This window comes from Ovis canadensis, chromosome 1 (assembly GCF_042477335.2).
Source record: "Ovis canadensis isolate MfBH-ARS-UI-01 breed Bighorn chromosome 1, ARS-UI_OviCan_v2, whole genome shotgun sequence".
Classification (NCBI taxonomy): domain Eukaryota; kingdom Metazoa; phylum Chordata; class Mammalia; order Artiodactyla; family Bovidae; genus Ovis; species Ovis canadensis.
The window spans coordinates 51,362,720-51,381,937 of NC_091245.1; the positions used below are offsets into that span (position 1 = coordinate 51,362,720).

Genomic DNA, 19,218 nt, shown 5'->3' on the forward strand with positions numbered 1-19,218 from the left:
TGTAACCAGCTCTACAAAACTGAGAGAGCTGGCAATTAGAATTGTTTAGTCACTAAGCTGTGTCCAACCCTTTTGCTATCCCATGGACTGTTGCCCACCAGGCGCCTCTGTCCATGGGATTTCCCAAGCAAGAATACCGGAGTGGGTTGTCATTTCCTTCTCCAGGGGATCTTCCTGACCCAGGGGTTGAACCCATGTCTCCTGCATTAGCAGGCAAATTCTTTACCACTCAGCCAGAGAAGCTCAGGAACTAGAATGCAGTAAACTTACTGTGCAAGGGGTTTGCGTAGATGCAAACTTCTCACCTTCAAGGTACTTGACAGAATGAAGTGGGATCAGGCGAGGCAGACAGATGGCGTAGGAGTTGAGCTCAAGCAGAGAGGGGAGAGGAGTAGGAATGAAAGGCAAGAAAATTCTGAAACCCAGGTAAAATGGGAAAGAAAGAGAGAGAAAGAGTTTAGGGACTTTTCAAAATAAGAAGTTTGTCATTATCTAGCAATTCTGAATAGGAAAGAAAACGGGAGACAGGTGGCCTTCTAAGCAATATTTACATTGTTCTAAAAGATTTTTAAGCTTTATAATATTGCCACATGTAGATTACAAGGATACAGAGACGTATATGGAGATAGGGAAAAGAAAGTTGTCTTTGCAACCTTTTTTTCCCACTAGGAAATGTGAAATATTATATTATTCTATACCATGAATATATGGTTTCAACATTTTACTAGGATATCACTAATAAAATTGAGTATATCTCTAGCTTTCAAATAAGTGTGGCCTTGAATAAGAAATGCTTATTCTACCATTGCTTGAAATCTAATATTTATGAAGACATTTAATCCCTGTGCACAAGGAGGAATACACACACCAAACAGTAGTGGCATGCTAAATTCAAGAGCTCAGGCCTTGAAAGCTTACATGCTAATGGGTTATTTAGTTTTCAAAATCTTAAGTTAATAACAACTGGCAATAAAGCCTGTTAAGATGCCTTTTGTTCTGAAGCTATTGTGTTGATTTTGAAGCCCCATTTGTTCTAAAATGATTGAAGTCGAGATCTCCACCTAGTGGATTTATAGGATTTAACAGATTTTACATAAATGGCCTACTACCTCTGGAAACCTGTAATGTTTTTCCCTTTGAGAAATAACAGGTTTTAAAGACTTCTACTTAGGACCTAGCATAATTGTTAACAGAACAGTTGCAAATGGTTGAAACATGCCAATATGCATATCAGCTAGACTACAGTTAACAAAGCTCAATTTTTATTTTCATACCATAATTAGGAAAACAGATCAGGCACAAATATGAATATATAATCATCTGTGTAGAAAGCGATATTGTAATACCACTAATTGAGATGTGTATAGTAATTTCCATAAAATAATCATCAAGTGTAAATCTGCTCAAGCACTTTTTCCTTTTTAATCTTTCATTTGCTTAAGGCTTTTTTTTTTTTTTAATGTTTGCTTTCTTTTCCAGGATGAGGCCCAATTCTTCTTTCCCATTTTCCCATTCCTTAGGGAAGCAAACTCAATTAATTGTGTCAAACATATCTTATGGCTCTGTCTTTGATTTTTGTGTTATATTCAACTATGTACTTTTATTTTATTGATAACAGAGTCACTGAGGATTCTTCCTTCAAAATAGTGCATTTGAAATGCATGCAAAGGCTAGAGGGTGTGTCTTTTTTAAGAAAGCTGAAGTAAAAAAGGATTATTATTTGAGTTATTTTGTTCACTTTGTTCTGCCTCTAAAGGTGATGAATTAACATATTCAGCAGCTGGTGGATACAGTGTGGGTTTAGGAGCAGAGTTTTCAGCTTCATTTATTCTGGCACCTCATTCTCTGCCTCAAAACTAATGTCTTTTAACTCTGGTAATGTCTCCCCTGTCATTGCACCTTCTTCATGTGCACTGCTGTCTTTATCTGGTTGAATATTTTGAACTTCTTTCAAATAATGCATATTACTGTTAACGTTAAGATCAATTTCACTACGAGGTAGTCTATTTTGGGTTTCATGGGAACTCATCATTCTTAAATCTTTAGTTGCCTCCACAGAATTTGACTCAAATAATACATGTTTTTCACTTTTTCCGTTTTCCCAAGTGTGTTGCTTTTCTTCTCTGGTGCCATTTAAGGTCATCTGTGTGGCCCTAATTAACATAGTAGGATTTGCCGTGCTTTCATCGAGCCTTTTTTCCTTCTCTTTCCCTACTATTTTTGTCTCCAGTGCTTCAGTTCCGTCATCTCTGGGCAATGCATTTATGCTGTCAATTCCTTTTTCACTCCTATTGGTTAGAGGCCAGATGGCTTGAGCACTCAGAGAGGTACTGATATCCTTGGGAAGCGCTATTCTATTTTGGTATGGAATAAAATTTGTCTTCATAAATGTTAAGTTGCCCTTGGATTGTGTCTGGGGAACAGGAGAGCAATCAAAAGTTTCTGTTTTAGGAAGTTTTGTTTCTACATCATTTCCCTCATCCATAACACAGCTTTCCACAATTGGATGTGATATTTTGGGTTTTGTCATTAATGTTTTTTCATTTCCAAGTTGTTCGTGACTTGAGAGTTGCTCTGTATGTTTTAAGGTTTGCTTTTGATTTAAAGTATGTTCCTCGTAGGTGTCAGTCCTGCAGATTTGATTCCCTAGGGACACAGAAAACTGGCTTAGCTCACTGGTCTTCAGTTTGTCCTGCTCCATGTGCTCAGTGGGCTCTGCTGCCCCTTGGTCAGTAGCCCCCCTAGAATGGTGGGATGGTAAAACATCCCTTCCTATGTTTTCCAAAGTTGCTGGTAAATAACTCGGGATGCCCATTACGATGCAAGCTGTACCGCCCACGTGCTCAGTTGAGAAGGAGGAGTGTGAATGCCCGTGTTCAGCAACAGTGGGTGTGGGCTGAGTCAGTGTTGATGGGTCTCCATCAGGAATATGACCAGTAGGGTGACAGGTGCCTTCCATAGAGCTCTGGTTGGCCACAGACAAGTCGTTAACACTGAGCAGAGAAGGCTTTTTCATGTTTTTTCTGTAATACGGGGTCTGCTTGGGGGCATGTTTGAGAGGCAACCTCTTTGCAGTGAATTTAACATAGTTGCTAACCTCTGATTGTTGGCGAAAATCTGCAGAGGGCTCAAGGTTTACTCTGGCTTCTTTCTCAGAAGCTGTGAAGAATTTATCAGGAGGTAATGATGCTTGTTTGAGTTTCTTTGAAAGATCTGGCAAGGATTTTTCTGGATGGACTCTGACTTTTCTAAAAGGGCTTACATTTAATTTTATCCTTAAATTTTGTCCTTTAATTTTCCCTTTGAAGTCAGCTGGATTGGTTCTCTTCTTTTTCAGAATCTGTGGATCAGTAAGCCCCTTTCCTCCTTTGTTTCTCTCAAGAGGGTTGCTACATTTTTTGAGATCCAAGTTGGTCAGGTTACTTTCATTTTTCTGCTCTTTCCAATGGCTTGATGTTTTGGATGACATCACCAAACTATTTTTTTCTATTAAATCAGGATGATGGAAGCTAACCCTCTTAGGGGAATATGTTTTCTTGATTTTTGTTGATAACCCTGATAACTCCATGTTGTTCTCGCTCATGAGGAATTTTTCTATTGCTCTGTTAATTTGGATTTGCTCTTTCTTAGGCTTTGAACGTTTTTGATGATTTGGCTTCCTTTCTTTCATGTAATCTTGAAATTGATCACAGGGCACATATTTACAGATAAGAGAATTGTTTGGCTGAAAATGCCGAGGACTGCTCTGTGTTAACAGTCTACAAGGATCATCATATTTTGATCTGTGTTTTTGCAAGATCCTTTGTACAGAGTGTTCCTTGGGCTCACAAGCCTTGGATGATGAGCCTGTAATAAAATGTCTCTGCCTGTGAGGTTGTAAGCCATTGTCTCCTTTTTCCATTGGAGGCTGCCATGATTCATTTGTTAAATGCTTTTCAAGACTTTCTCTTGCCAAGGCTGAAGCCGATGTTGCATATCTTCTACTAAATGTGTCACTGCTGATATCTGCTGAACAATAAATGCAGGAATTTAGCACTGAGCATAGTTTTATTACCCCAACCAAACAGATGCTTAGAAACCTTATGAAAGGTACAAAAAGGACTCCTCCAATTATGGCAATTCTTGAATATTTCCTTAATATTTTAGCCAAATACTTAAGGGACATTTGGCAGTTTGGTGTGTTTGCAATGACACTCTTTATGGACACATTTTAATCAGTTGTGATTGATGCTGATGTAAAAGTTGTGGAATTAGAAATTAAAATATTCATAGTTGTAAATCTTTAGATTAGTTGTCAGTTAGGTTAGCTTTAAATATGAATAATGTTTAAATTCTTTCCAAATAGCTATAGTAACTTTTTCTTAACTCATTTACCACTTGGAACTAAATCATTAAGAAGAACATAATACAATATTGAGTAACAGGTTTCAAGCAGATGATAACCTCAGCAGCAACAGATATACGTATATTACTGGCTCCATTCATGTGGAGTCCACATCTATTGTACTTCACTTAATAGTGTATTCATTAAATATTTGTTAAATGAATGTGTTTTGGACTGTGGCCTTGTCTATGCTGAAGACTTTTAAATGGTTTGCATTAATATAATATTAATGAATCATGTTAAATAATGTTAATGACAAAAATAATAGTAATAGTTCACCATTAATTGAACATGTACTAAGAGGTCAGCATTGTACAAAATAGTGTACATTCATTATTTCATTTAAGAGACCTGATCCATTAGATAAGTCCTATTATCCTATCACATTTACAGAGAAAGAAACAAGTTTAGAGAAGTTGAATATTCTCCCCCAGTCACGTGTCAGCTAAATGATACGGGCAGAGTTTGACCCAGATCTATCTGATGCTAAACCCTATCCTCTTCCACAATGCATATTGAGTTTAAAACTACACCTTATCAGTGTTCTTTCTCTTGGTCTGTGAAATTGTTTTATCCAAAGAAGTATTTCTTGAAGCAATAGAAAGAAACAGGTGAAATAGCCCCAGCTTGCATCCAATTCTAATCTAAGATCTGCCTTCAACATTCAGAATGACCTTGGAGAAGTCATTAACTCACTGAATATCAGGAGATTAGACTAGAAGGGAACTTTTGCAGTCATAAAATTATTCTAGGGAGATAATTTCTAGCCTTTATCATATTCTAAGACAGCTCCATGGCTCAAAGATAAATATTAAAAGCCTTTGGACCAGATCATCTCCAAAGTCTCCTCTATCCCTGAAATACTGTAATTCTGTGTTTCTGACTTAGAAGGCCTAATCAGAGTCACATTGCCTCTTACAGACTTCTTTAGAGCAGGTGTGGTCTAGACCGTTTTTCTCTTTTTCTGGATGCAGTACAATGCCTGGCATGTAGAATTTCAAGTCTTTCTTAAAGTGATTGTGTTGATTTGAAAAATCAGTTTTCTCTGTGTGAAACAAAAGACTGGGTTTTAAATGGTTAAGAGACCACATTCCCTTCAGTATAGGAGTTTCCCACAGAGATGCGAAGGCTCTCGACAAAGCTAAAATGAAACATCTGCCTAAGGTATGATTTTATGGAAAGGTTAAGTGCTTATTCCTTTATAAAATAAAGCTAATCAGATCAAGTTTCTACAACAGATGTTTCCTTTCTTGGCCATTTCTCTTTTCAATCAAATCATGATGCCCCCAAAACTGGTAAGATCTGAAGTCTGGGGGACACAGTGGCATAAATTCACGCCCTACTTTATATCACATGTGAAACAACATACAATTTCATTCATTTCCAATTGTCCCTAAATCCTTAGGGCCAGATCCCCATGGTAAGAATTTCTTGGTGCAGCACCTCTGTCATTCATGTTCTGAGAGAAAGCTCTGCTTCTTGTAAACCAATTCAAATAAATGACAGGAACCTCTTTACAGAGTGGCTGTCAAAGTTTTCACCACTGAGCCTGAGAGCATTGCCTTACTATTCAGAGAGAAAAAGGAAGACATTTAATTCATTGCTTCCACCTAAATATTGACATCTCCCATGTACAGCGGGTAGTGTCATGGCCAGATTCACTTGGCTCCCAACATGGGACGATGAATTAAGTCCTGACTTTCCCTGAACTGGGAAGTTATCATCCCTGACAGCTCAGCAAGCATAGTGTGTGTCTTGACATCATTCCTGAAATGAATCACTAGCATTAGAAGGCCCATTCTTCTAACATGTCATGCTCTGGGAAGGTTGCTTACTGCAGAACTGGCATTAGAGCTCGACGGATGTTGGAACAGAAGCCAATACTCAGCCTCCCATAAATCTTAACACTGCTATTGCTATTGAAAAGTCTTCTTTAAAAAAATTTTTTAGGTGTTGGGTCATGAAATTCACTTTCCAAGGGGTACAAGATGTACTCTCAGCTCCTGAGGGTTGGAAGCATCCATGTACACCTCACTGTAAACACACATGTACATACATACACACAAAAATGCATGTCCAGTATCTTTAGAAGAATAACCTAGTGCCATGGTGATTGTTATGGCATTACTCTTTTGAAGAAATCCAAAGAAATTTAAACCAAATGGGACTTTTCAAATAAGACAACTCACCTGTCCTTCTTGTTACATGCTGTGGCAGAGTTTGAGGTTGACCTTCCCCAGGCTCATGATTCCTCCACCCTTCAACTCTCTGTGGACAGTATCTCGTAAGTAAGCCAGCTTCATTAAAAGCTGCCATATTCCCAGAAGGCTCTGAACATCCTGACTGCAGCAATCTGCCACCAAAGCAGAAGAAAGTGCTGTCTGCCCCATGGCCCTTCCCTTTCAGGTTTCTAAATGATCTGTCAAGGGCTGTGGAGCCAGAGGCCTGTACTGCTTGATGGCTGCTTTCCTGCGAAAGTGGCATTTCCTTTCCGGCCCCCACAATGGACATGACCTTTATCTCGTTTTCCTGAGTTAAGTGGCAGTTACAGTATCCCTGAGCGTGGTAATTTCTTGCCTCATGATCACACAGGGATTCATTGAAGGTTCTGCAAGGAAGGTTTTCTGATGTGTGTTCATTTGCTTTGCCTTGTTGAAGTTTCCAGTTAAATACAACTAAACCTAGGCAAGTGAGACCAACAGCTCCTGTGACAAATGGAGAGACTATTAAAAGATAACATCATAGAAAGAAACATAAATCGTCAAATGTGAAATCCACAAGTACCAAGGTTAATGGCTTAGAGGGCATTGAAAAGGGTGGGCGATCTATCACCATGGGGAAAATATTAGTTCAGATAGAGGCTATTTAATCAACATTGTTCTGTTTTCCAATTTGGATCTTTCTTTGTATCTATTAAAAATTATAAGAAACAATACCATCTGGAATGTGTTTGACAGAAAAAGTTTTTTCATGGACTGAAATTCATTCAAATTAAAATAATTCCTACATTAAAATTCTTTTCTGCCTAAGGGAAATGAAACTTCCATTTTTTAATCCCATAGTTAATAAAAATAGACAATGTTTAGCCTATACCATGAAATTCTCATATACAATAACCTCCTCCCCCAAAGAAAAAGAGATTCTACAAGCTATTGCCATATTTTAATCATCCCTAAAGATTTATCCCCTACCTCAGAATACATCATTGGCTTCTATTAGTATAAAGGTCAAACTCCTTGGCATTCAAGACTCTAATTTGGCCGTAACCTTCCTTCCTAGCCTTATTTTTTTAATTATTTTTCACATTCAAGCACTATGCTTCAGACTCTTCAATTCATTAGTCTTAAAATGTCCTTCTAAGCCTTTGTGTATTCTCTTACTCATGCTTATAATACTTTCTCCTATCTCTGCTTATTTGAATTTCATTCATCCTTTAAAATCTAAACCAATACCTCATGGTTTCTTGATAGTTTTGTGATTTTTTTTTTCATCTTGGAAAGATCACCCCCTTCTATGAACTCCCTTGACATCTAATCTCAGAATTCCTGGTACTGTCATTTCATGGTCTTTGTAGGCTAGTTTATCATCTAAATATAATAGGAAAGGGCAGTATTTCTCAGACTCGAGTGTAGAGTCTAACCTATTTCTGCCTCACAGTTTTTCATCTTGACAAATGGCGTCCTCAGCCACCTAGATGCTCAAACCAAAGTCTCAGTTACACCCAGCTCTTCCTCTGACACAGTGATTCCTTTTTGTTAGCACTTACAATGATATAAAATTTTGTGTTCACTTATTCATTTGCTTGTTCACTGTTTGTCCTCCCCTGTTAGAATTAAGTACTGTGAGGAAATGGACTTTTTTAGTCTTGTTTGACATTGTATCTCCAGTGACCACAACACTAGCAGAGAGGAGGCACTCCAGAAATATTTACTGAATATTTTTAAGTAAACAGAAAGTATTCTGTTTATGAATTCTAATAATGAAAAGCACTGAGTGGCCTAATCTCGCAAATCTCCAGAACGGTAATCAGGAGAACATGTTGTCAGTATCGACTGAGTTTGGAGCTCTGTGTTCTATATCCAGCTTTATCTATAACTTGCTGTGTGACCTTGGGCAAGTCACTTGCCCTGTAAACTCAGTTCCCTGACTCGAGATAAAGGCAGTGAATGAGTCCAGAATCAGCTTTCTAGACTCCTTGATAGGACTTTGCCTGGTTCTCTCTATGGCAGATAACTTTAGTGAAAATGTGATGATATCTCTTTAAACTTTCAGGAAAAGAGAAGTTATCCAGCATAGTTGTTCCATTTTTTTCTGTTAAAGATGAAGATCAACTAAATAGAATAGCACTTTCTGGTTAAAAAAAAAATCCAAAACAAAAATCTGCTAACCTTTGTGTAGATTACTAGATCTTAATGTTTTGTACCCCATTTTAATTTATTTGATGACAATACACTCTTGGAGAATGTTATAACATTTTGAGATAATGAAATCTCTAATAAAGACACAACATTATTTTTTAAGTAGTAAAGTTAGGTCAGAACATTTTAATTGCAAGATCTTAGAGTCTAGGCTATTCCAAATAAAAGTTTTGATTTTTAAATGTCAAAAGTATGAAAATAATAAAATTTTAGACACATCTCTATATTTCTTACATGGAGTAAGAAAGCTTAGCACTCAAAGCTCTGTTCTGATACTTTTCTTGGGCACATTTTCTAACCTCTCTAAGCCTTATTGTTTCTCTTCTATCAAATAGGAATAATTAATACCACTCAGAGATAAAGTGAGACAGTATATGTGACATGTTTAACACAGTTCTTTGACATAGTGAGATTCAGTGAGTGGTGATTGTTATGTATTATTGTGGTTATAATTGCTGGTGCTACAAAAGTAGGTTTTGTATTGTTCTATTAGATCCTAGAAGCCTCAGCTATTAGGGGGGAAAGTCCAAACAAATTATTAAGAGAATACTTTGTATGACTGATGCAGTTACTAAACCATAATAAAGAAAGAAAAGACCTCAATTTTATTAAACAGATGATTCAACCATTGAAATGAAAGTACATATAATTTGATTATGGGATAAAGTTTCTCTGTAATTGTGTCCAAACAGCAAGGAACCACTCACTCTCCCACTATTGATGCTAGAGCTATGTCTGTATCATGTTACCACTCAGATATGGTCACTTTCTATTAGTACAGAGAGCAAAAGCAGAAAATGAAGCTTGTAGGCAGTTTGAACCTGCTGTCAGGAAGATGGCTGAATTTTCATTGCCATGGGCATTGTTGCTATTTTTTAAAAAGTGTTCTAACAATCCTTCTGAGTTAGAAAAATGCACTATTAATGATAAAAATCTCATCGAAGTATTGGAAATGTTACAGCTTCATGAAAGCTTTCTTTGTTTATCTTCCAGTTCACAGAAGAGGAAGGGTCAAGAGGTTAGGTACCAATTAGCCACTTATTGGTTTAAATTCACAGGATATGATTTTATATATTCTTTGGAATTGTGATGATTTATCTATAGTCAAAGAAGAAAATAAAACCAGAGGCCAAATTTTAGTCCTAAGTCTTCTTCCCACAATCTAGAGATATAGATTATTGATCACACTTTTGCTTTAGGAGAAATAACACCTTAAAGGGAGTAAATTGATATCAAAAGTCAAGAGTTGTCTTAAAGATGAATCTCTCTTAAAAACAGCATCTGTAATAGTTAATCAATGAAGGGTACATTTTTCTACTCATTTCACATGCTATAACTTAATAGGCATATAATAATATTTCTAATGTTTAGCTTCCTATCATTTTGATAAAACCTTTGGAATCTTCCAGAATTTTTATGTATCTCTACACTAACGCAGAGTTGTTAACTTGGCAAAATCTTTTCTAAAAATATATTTCAAAAATACCTAGGAGGTACTAAAAATTGTATCTATTGTAATATTTCCAAAGCAACCTTCTACAAAATACAAGTTCAATGAAAATTTCCTCTGTGGGGGAAAAAAAAGGTTAATGGTCAAATAAGTCTGAGAAATGCTCCACAGTATATCTTCCTCTTAGAGACTCATAATGTTTATTAGAAAAATGAAAGATATAAGAAATGCTGTGGTAAAGAAGCCTATTTCACTTTAATCCAGCATTGCTCAAATCTATTTGAACCTGATAACATGTTGCTTATATAGGCACCTCTTGGTATTTTTATTGGAATATCTACTAATTTTCCCCTTGAACTAGGATTCTATGATAAGAAACACATTTAAGGAAAACCTCTCTGATGCCCTAGTGTTTTTGCCTTTTGTAGTAAACTGTTTCTTAGCACATATAATTACTGAGATGGTTACACATTTTCTAAAACAGTTTATCTTTCTGAAAGGATTTGAACTCACTTTCAAGTGAATTTGATTTCTGCTGGTGGTAATTTCAGCGTCTAGACCTGACACTGGTTTCCATCTATCCTGATTAAAAGTATAAGTGTTAGGAGCTAAAAATCCCCCCTCCCCCCCCACACACACACTTTTCATCACCATGGTACCCCCAAGTACAAAGGATCTTACCATGCACTAAAAGCATACAAACATCTAGATAACTCAACAAATCTCATGCATATTTGGTCTTTGACTAATGACAACAAAACATTACACTACATCATAATGATATATAATAAGATGTAATGATGAATAGGTTAAAAAATTTAAAACTACTATAGAAAAATTAAAGGGTTGAATGGTATCCTTTCCTTAGTCAGTTGGGAGTGGGTGTGGTAATGGGCCAAGTTTATGAACAAGTTAGAGAAACAGAAATCTTTAAAAAATTCAAAATCCCCAAATAGGTGGAAACCAAGGCACAGAGAAGCTAAATAACTTGCCCAAGTCACACAGCAAGTAAGAGCAGAACCAAATTTCCAACCTGGGTAATCTAACTGTGGAGGTCATGCACTTAATCATCACTTATTTGTTTTTGTTTAGTCCCTAGACGTGTCTGACTCTTTTGTGATCCCTTGGGCTGTAGCCCACAAAGGCTCCTCTGTCCATGGGATTTCCCAGGCAAAAATACCATAGTGGGTTACCATTTCCTTCTCCAGGGGCTCTTCCCAACCCAGGGATCAAACTTACATCTCCTGCATTAGCAGGTGGATTCTTTACCACTGAGCCAGGAGGGAAGCCCAATCATCATTTGTACAAGCACTATAAAGCAGGACCCACCAGATTGTCACTATAGCCTCCCCCTTGGCACCCCACTCCAGTACTCGTGCCTGGAAAATCCCATGGACGGAGGAGCCTGGAAGGCTGCAGTCCATGGGGTCGCTGAGGGTCGGACACGACTGAGCAACTTCACTTTCACTTTTCACTTTCATGCATTGGAGAAGGAAATGGCAACCCACTCCAGTGTTCTTGCCTGGAGAATCCCAGGGACGGGGGAGCCTGGTGGGCTGCCGTCTCTGGGGTCACACAGAGTCGGACACGACTAAAGTGACTTAGCAGCAGTGCTTGGTAAAGCCCACCGATTCTTACTACCACAGAGAGGCACACAGATATGAGTACCTTGAAGAAAGAGACTAGGTCTCATGACTTTTTGAAACCCCTAATATCTTAATGAATGTATCAGTACGCATCAGTGAATGGATGACTGAAATATAGGGTATTCCTTCATTACGCACAAGAAAACTAAAGTCTGAACAGCAAAGTACTGAAGATCACAGTGCTGGTTATACCAAGACCAGAGCTCTTGGGACTTCCCAGGTGGCCCCAGCGGTAAAGAACCCCCCTGCCAATGCGGAGAAGTAAGAGATGCTGGTTTGATCTCTGGATTGGGATGATCCCCCGGAGGAGGAAATAGCAACCCACTCCAGTATTCTTGCCTGGAGAATGCCATGGACAGAGGAGCCTGGTGGGCCATAATCCACAGGGTCGCAGTCAGACAGGACTGAAGCGACTTAGCACACGCCCACACATCGACACAGAGCTCTTGAATTCTGGCTCAAGGCCGTTTCCTCTGTGTTAGACAGTTTCTTTGCAACAGGAAATTGTTGCAACCTATGCCAAATCAGCTAGTATCTTCCTACACTACTGACAATCTCTCTCTTCTACAAGCCCTGAAAAGGCTCCCCAGTTGCCAGAGAAAGGCATCATTTAGTGAAGTTCAAGAATATGGAGAAGAGATGGGTATGCTTCTCCCTGTCATACCTGCAAAGCCAAGGACAGTCAGCAGGGCCACATCCTGCCCTGGGAAGAGAGTACTTCTGTCCTTTAGAACCAGAGTGAGGTTGGCAGCCTTGGAATCATAGCTGGTCTCAGACAGCCTCAGTATACTGTCTGTAGCGGCTGCAGCCATGGTGGCCAGCGGACAGCTTAGGCCCTTGGCACTTCTGAGCGTGCAAGCAGACTTTATGTAGTTTCTTAAGAATCGGGCAAGCGGGTAGAGATCACAAGTGCAGCTCCACTGGTTCTTATCTAAACTCAGAAGGATTAACTACTTCAGGGGAGTAAAAACATCCAGCATGTGGGCCAACTTATTTCGAGAAAGGTCTACTTCCTGTAGTTGAGGCAGGGGCCAGAAGGCATCTTTCCCAATAAAGGAAATAAAATTGTTAGATAAATCCAGATGCCTGAGACTGTGGAGACGTGTGCCTCCAAAAGAACTGTCCGTCAGATTAGTGATCTGATTCCCATCCAGATGGAGCCGGGTCAGGCCCCTGGTGTTTCAGAACCAAGACCCTTGCCGGGTGTGGAGGGCGTTGTGGCTGAGCGCCAGCAGTCTGCGAAGCTTGCTGAAGGTGTGATCCGTGAGCGAAGAGCTGGATATTCGGTTGTGCCCCAGCAACAACGACCGCAACTTTGAAAAGCTGTGCAAGGCATCTTCCCGAACATCCTTGATGCCATTTCTGCTCAAAGAGACCAGGGCGAGATTAAACAAGAGGGACAGATTTGTACTCTATAGAGGAGAGATATCCATCAGTGATGATTAAAACCCTCGTGGTCACAGGGCCTGCTGTGGGGAAGAAAAGCGCAGACTAGAAGCAAGTACACACACGTGGGAGGGGAGCACCGCGGAGAGCAGAGATAATCAATACCCTCTGAGCAATCTTATCACCTGGGTAAGAACAATAAACAAAATGAAAATGATCCTCTGATTTCTCAGTTTAAGGGGAAGGCAGCTCTTTATCAGAATGATGGATTTTTATATTCTTTGTTACCATGACATGTTTATTTGAGAAACCTAAACCCATCTGTTCCTTTAGATGTCAAATTTAATTCATTGTTTGGGCTTATCATCATGGATTTTTTTTTTTTTTTTGAAAGTGGCTTCTCAGGCTTTTCTGTCTGTGAAGCTGTGTACCAACCTACTCCAGCCCTGCTCGCCCAAGACATTCAGTCAAGAGCTGAGCCTGTGTCTGAGTTCCTAACCAGTTTTCTGCAAGCAGTGTATATTTATACTGTAAAGCCAATCACCTTTTTTCTCAAACATAAAGGTGTGGGTTGGGGTGGGGGAAGTGAGAAGGAGCACTGGTTTCTGCTTTTTAGCTCCAGGCTAAAAGTCGGCAACTTGGTAAGGATCTATATTCTCTCCAGACAAGCTGAGGATCTGTCAGTGGGGTTCTCATTATAGTCTGGGCCATCCTGGCCTCCTGTCTAATATCTGTTCCCTCCAATGAAGTCCATCATGTGATGACAGGTGGTACTCAGGGCTTCCAACTGTTAAATCCCTTCACCATAATCACCCCAGAGCTATCACTGCTCTGTCATTAGAAATCAAAGCATTTTAACTCAATAAAGATGTATTATAATCAAGAGTTATTGTAACACATCTTTATCATGCTAAAATTGTTTTGACTGCCAATGACAGCGTCATAAGGATGGAAGAGTCCATTGTCCCTGGGAGGTCTACAGGTGATATTAGAACAATCAGCCATGGGGGAAGCAAATCATAATTCCCTTATGAAATTCAGACTATAGCAATGAAACAAAGAGAGGAAAAAAGAATGTAAAAGACAAAAGATTTCCACAGTGCCTTCTTTTGGAAGAATTGCTCTCATTTCTGTAGCAGTAGCAAGCCTATGTCATGGGGTTTTGTTTGGGGGGTGCTGTTTTTTAGAATTTATTACTGATTATTGAATTCTGTTAATTCTGGCCAGGCTGGCATTTTGTTCCTTTCATCATTGTTTTTGATATGGATTGAGAGAGGTTTTTTTTTAAGGATCCTCAGTCCCCTAGAGATTTCTGACTCTGAAGGAGCAAGCTATTGTTTCTGTCAGTTACTTCTTGTCTAGGACCAGACAGCCTCCACTCACAAGTCATCCATTTACTTCTCTGTGTTTATGAAATCTAACTTCACAAATGTGGCATTCTATAAATGAGAAGGAAGATATAGAGGTGCAGTGATGTAGATGAGCACTATTTGTTTCTTACAGACATCAGCTATCTCTGATCAAAAAATATATATATATAGTGAAGTTTATTTGAGTGGATGGGAATTTAGTGTTTTTAAAGTGTTTTCTTCCCTGTCAGGAAGGACAATGCCATTTTCTTCTTAATTCTCATGGAGTCACAGGATTTTAGAAATGAAAGAACTCATTTTCTTCTATTCCATCTTAGATTTGTTTCTGAAATTTTTCGATTGGCAGAGTTTATAGCTTGTTTATCTCTTGTTGGATATAAGGATGTAAATCACATTCTCCTCAAATTTGTTAATAAGGTATCTTATTAAATTGTTGACTTAAGCAAGCAATATGTAATGAATACAGGCAGTGTATCTTGTTAGCATTTCTACAGCTCATTTACCACCAATAAAAAAAGACTACACTTTCAAAATTAGATGCACTTTGATAATAATCTGTTTTGCTGGTACATCACTTAATCTTACTAATGCTGAACAATTGCAGTTCAGGTTTCTGATTCATTGATATTCCTTTCACCCTGTGGTAGGTTTCAAATCTGCACAAAGTATGGACAAAATATAATTAAAGTGATCTATTTTTATCATTTATTAAATAAGTGTGCAACTGACTGAAATGGTGGTATTCTTTTGTGATAGCAAGATATCTCAATTACCTCTAAAGGTCTTAAAATAGTTTGGTTGAGACCACCAGGAACTAACAGAAAAATAAAATAATATTATTAATATATAGTTACTAAAGAAGGCTTGCTCTTTAAAAATGTTCACCTCTTTCAGGCTGAGCCCAGAGATCAGTCAGTACAAAGAAGAGCATAATAATGAATTTTCCAAGTACACTGAACACTGATTTTTAGAGTGATTGGTTTTATTACCTACTGTATAGGTTAGCTGGTAACAGAGAGTTACATCTCTGGTACACACCGCACACGACGCAGGGCAGGCTGCCACCAGCCGCAGCATGATGGCAAAGAGTATGAGCCATCCACCTGAAAGGAAAGTAGAGAGCAATGCATGTCATAATGTTGGCATTTATTATCCAAGGATTTCAGTACATTCAGTTCAGGAGGCATTTTGGTGATTTCTCCTTTCTAATGAGCAACGTGAGTTCTCATATGGTGCCAGATAAATGGCACCTTAATTTGAATAGAATTTAAACGGAACCATTATAAGGAACAAGGATATATTGGACAGTGCAGAGAAATATAGCTCTGATTTATAATAACTTTATTTGTAAATTAATTTATTTATTTTAATTGAAGGCTAATTACTTTAGAATTTTGGGGTAGATTTGCCATACATTGACATGAATCAGCCACCGGTGTACATGTGTCCCTCATCCCGAAAGCCCCTCCCACCTCCCTCCCCTTCCCATCCCTCTGCTTGTCCCCGTGCACTGGCTTTGAGTGCCCTGTTTCACACATCAAACTTGGACTGGTCGTCTGTTTCACATCTGGTAATATACGTTTCAATGCTATTCTCTTAAGTCATCCCACCCTTGCCTTCTCCCACAGAGTCCAAAAGTCTCTTCTTTATATCTGTGTCTCTTTTGCTGTCTTGCATACAGGGTCGTCATTACCATCTATCTAAATTCCAGATATATGCATTAATATATTGTATTGGTGTTTTCCTTTCCGACTTACCTCACTCTGTATGATAGGCTCCAGTTTCATCCACCTCATTAGAACTGATTCAAATGCATTCTTTTTAATAGCTGAGTAATATTCCATCATGTGTATGTACTGTGTAATAACTTTAAATGGAGTATAATCTTGGGCTTCCCAGGTGGATCTAGTGGTAAACAACCTGCCTGCCAATTCAGGAGACATAAGAAACATGGGTTCAATCCCTGGGTTGGGAAAATCCCCTGGAGAAGGAAATGGAAACTCACTCCAGTACTCTTGCCTGGAGGATCCCCATGGACAGAGGAACCTGGTGGGCTATAGACCATGGGGTCACAAAGAGTTGGACATGACTGAAGTGACTGAGTGCAAGTAGTTGCTTTACAATTATGTACATAAAGTGAATCATCTATATGTATACATATATCCCTTCCATCTTGGCACTCCTTCCCATTCCCATCCCACCCACCTAGGTCATCACAGGGCCCTCAGCTGAGCTCCCTGTGCTAGACAGCAAGTTCCCTCCAGCTCTCTCTTTCACACATTAGTGAGTATCTATCAATGCTACTCTCATCCCACCCTTCCTTTCCCCCACTGTGCCCACCTGTCTGTTCTCCACATCTGCATTTCTATCACTGTCTTGTACACTTAAAACTAATATAATATTGTAAATCAACTGTGATTCAATAAATACATATTCAATTCAGTTCAGTTCAGTTGCTCAGTCGTGTCCGACTCTTTGCAACCCCTTGGACCACAGCATGCCAGGCCTCCCTGTCCATCACCAATGTGCGGAACTTACTCAAACTCATGTCCACTGAGTTGGTGATGCCATCCAACCGTATGATCCTCTGTCTAACCCTTCTCCTCCTGCCTTCAATCTTTCCCAGCATAAGTTCATTTCAGTTCAGTCGCTCAGTTGTGTCCAACTCTTTGCAACCAGATGAACCGGAACATACCAGGCCTCCCTGTCATTCACCAACTCCTGGAGTCCACCCAAACCCATGTCCATTGAGTTGGTGATACCATCCAACCATCTCATCCTCTGTCGTTCCCTTATCCTCCTGTCCTCAATCTTTCCCAGCATCAGAGCCTTTTCAAATGAGTCAGTTGTTTGCATTACATGGCCAAAGTATTGGAGTTTCAGTTTCAACTTCAGTCCTTCCAATGAACACCCAGGACTGATCTCCTTTAGGATGCACTGGTTAACCTTCTTGCAACCTAAGGGACTCTCAAGAGTCTTCTCCAACGTGACAGTTCAAAAGCATCAATTCTTTGGCCCTCAGCTTTATTTATAGTCCAACTCTCACATCCATACATGACTACTGGAAAAACAGTAACTTTGACTAGACAGACCTTTGTTGGTAAAATAATGTCTCTGCTTTCCAATATGCTTTCTAGGTTGGTCATAACTTTCCTCCCAAGGAGTAAACGTCTTTTACTTTCATGGCTGCAATCACCATCTGCAGTGATTTTGGAGCCCCCAAAACCAAAGTCAGCCACTGTTTCCATTGTTTCCCCATCTATTTGCCATGAAGTGATGGGACTGGATGCCAAGATCTTAATTTTCTGAATGTTGAGCTTTAAGCCAACTTTTTCACCCTCCACTTTCACTTTCATCAAAAGGCTCTTCCAGTTCAGTTAAGTTCAGTCACTTAGTTGTGTCCGACTCTTTGCGACCCAAGGAATCGCAGCACGCCACGCGTCCCTGTCCATCACCAGCTCCCGGAGTTCACACAGACTCACGTCCATTGAGTCCGTGATGTCATCCAGCCATCTCATCCTCTGTTGTCCCCTTCTCCTCCTGCCCCCAATCCCTCCCAGCATCAGAGTCTTTTCCAATGAGTCAACTCTTCGCATGAGGTGGCCAAAGTACTGGAGCTTCAGCTTCAGCATCATTCCCTCCAAAGAAATCCCAGGATTGATCTCCTTCAGAATGGACTGGTTGGATCTCCTTGCAGTCCAAGGGACTCTCAAGAGTCTTCTCCAACACCACAGTTCAAAAGCATCAATTCTTCAGCACTCAGCCTTCTTCACAGTCCAACTCTCACATCCATACATGACCACTGGAAAAACCATAGCCTTGACTGGACGGACCTTAGTCAGCAAAGTAATGTCTCTGCTTTTGAATATGCTATCTAGGTTGGTCATAACTTTTCTTCCAAGGAGTAAGCGTCTTTTAATTTCATGGCTACAGTCACCATCTGCAGTGATTTTGGAACCCCCAAAAATAAAGTCTGACACTGTTTCCACTGTTTCCCCATCTATTTCCCATGAAGTGATGGGACCGGATGCCATGATCTTCATTTTCTGAATGTTGAGCTTTAAGCCAACTTTTTCACTCTCCTCTTTCACTTTCATTGAGAAGCTTTTTAGCTTCTCTTCACTTTCTGCCATAAGGGTGGTGTCATCTGCATATCTGAGGTGACTGATATTTCTCCCGGCAATCTTGATTCCAGCTTGTGTTTCTTCCAGTCTCTTTAGTTGTTCTTCATCTTCTGCCATAGGCTTGGTGTCATCTGCATATCTGAGGTTAGTGATATTTCTCCTGGAAATCTTGATTCCAGCTTGTACTTAATCCAGCCCAGAATTTCTCATAATGTACTCTGCATGTAATTTAAATAAGCAGGGTGACAATATACAGCTTTGACATAGTCCTTTTCCTATTTGGAACCAGTCTGCTGTTCCATATCCAGCTCTAACTGTTGCTTCCTGAGCTGCATACAGATCTCTCAAGAGGCAAGTAAGGTCGTCTGGTATTCCCATCATTTAAAGAATTTTCCACAGTTTGTTGTGATCCGCACAGTCAAAGGCTTTGGCATGCTTCA

The 19,218-nt window shown here is 39.4% G+C and overlaps 2 protein-coding genes across 2 annotated transcripts in view; one reads left to right on the top strand and one right to left on the bottom strand.

Annotated features, from left to right (window-relative positions):
• TNNI3K (TNNI3 interacting kinase) overlaps positions 1–19,218 on the top strand; it is a 337,135-nt gene that overhangs the window by 238,758 nt on the left and 79,159 nt on the right. The window lies entirely within an intron of this gene.
• LRRC53 (leucine rich repeat containing 53) lies at positions 1,684–15,731 on the bottom strand. The gene is given in 6 exon segments (XM_069570480.1): positions 1,684–1,834; positions 1,837–4,005; positions 6,574–7,089; positions 12,563–13,308; positions 13,310–13,367; positions 15,644–15,731. Coding segments are annotated over 6 exon segments (3,723 nt in total). The 3' UTR covers positions 1,684–1,688.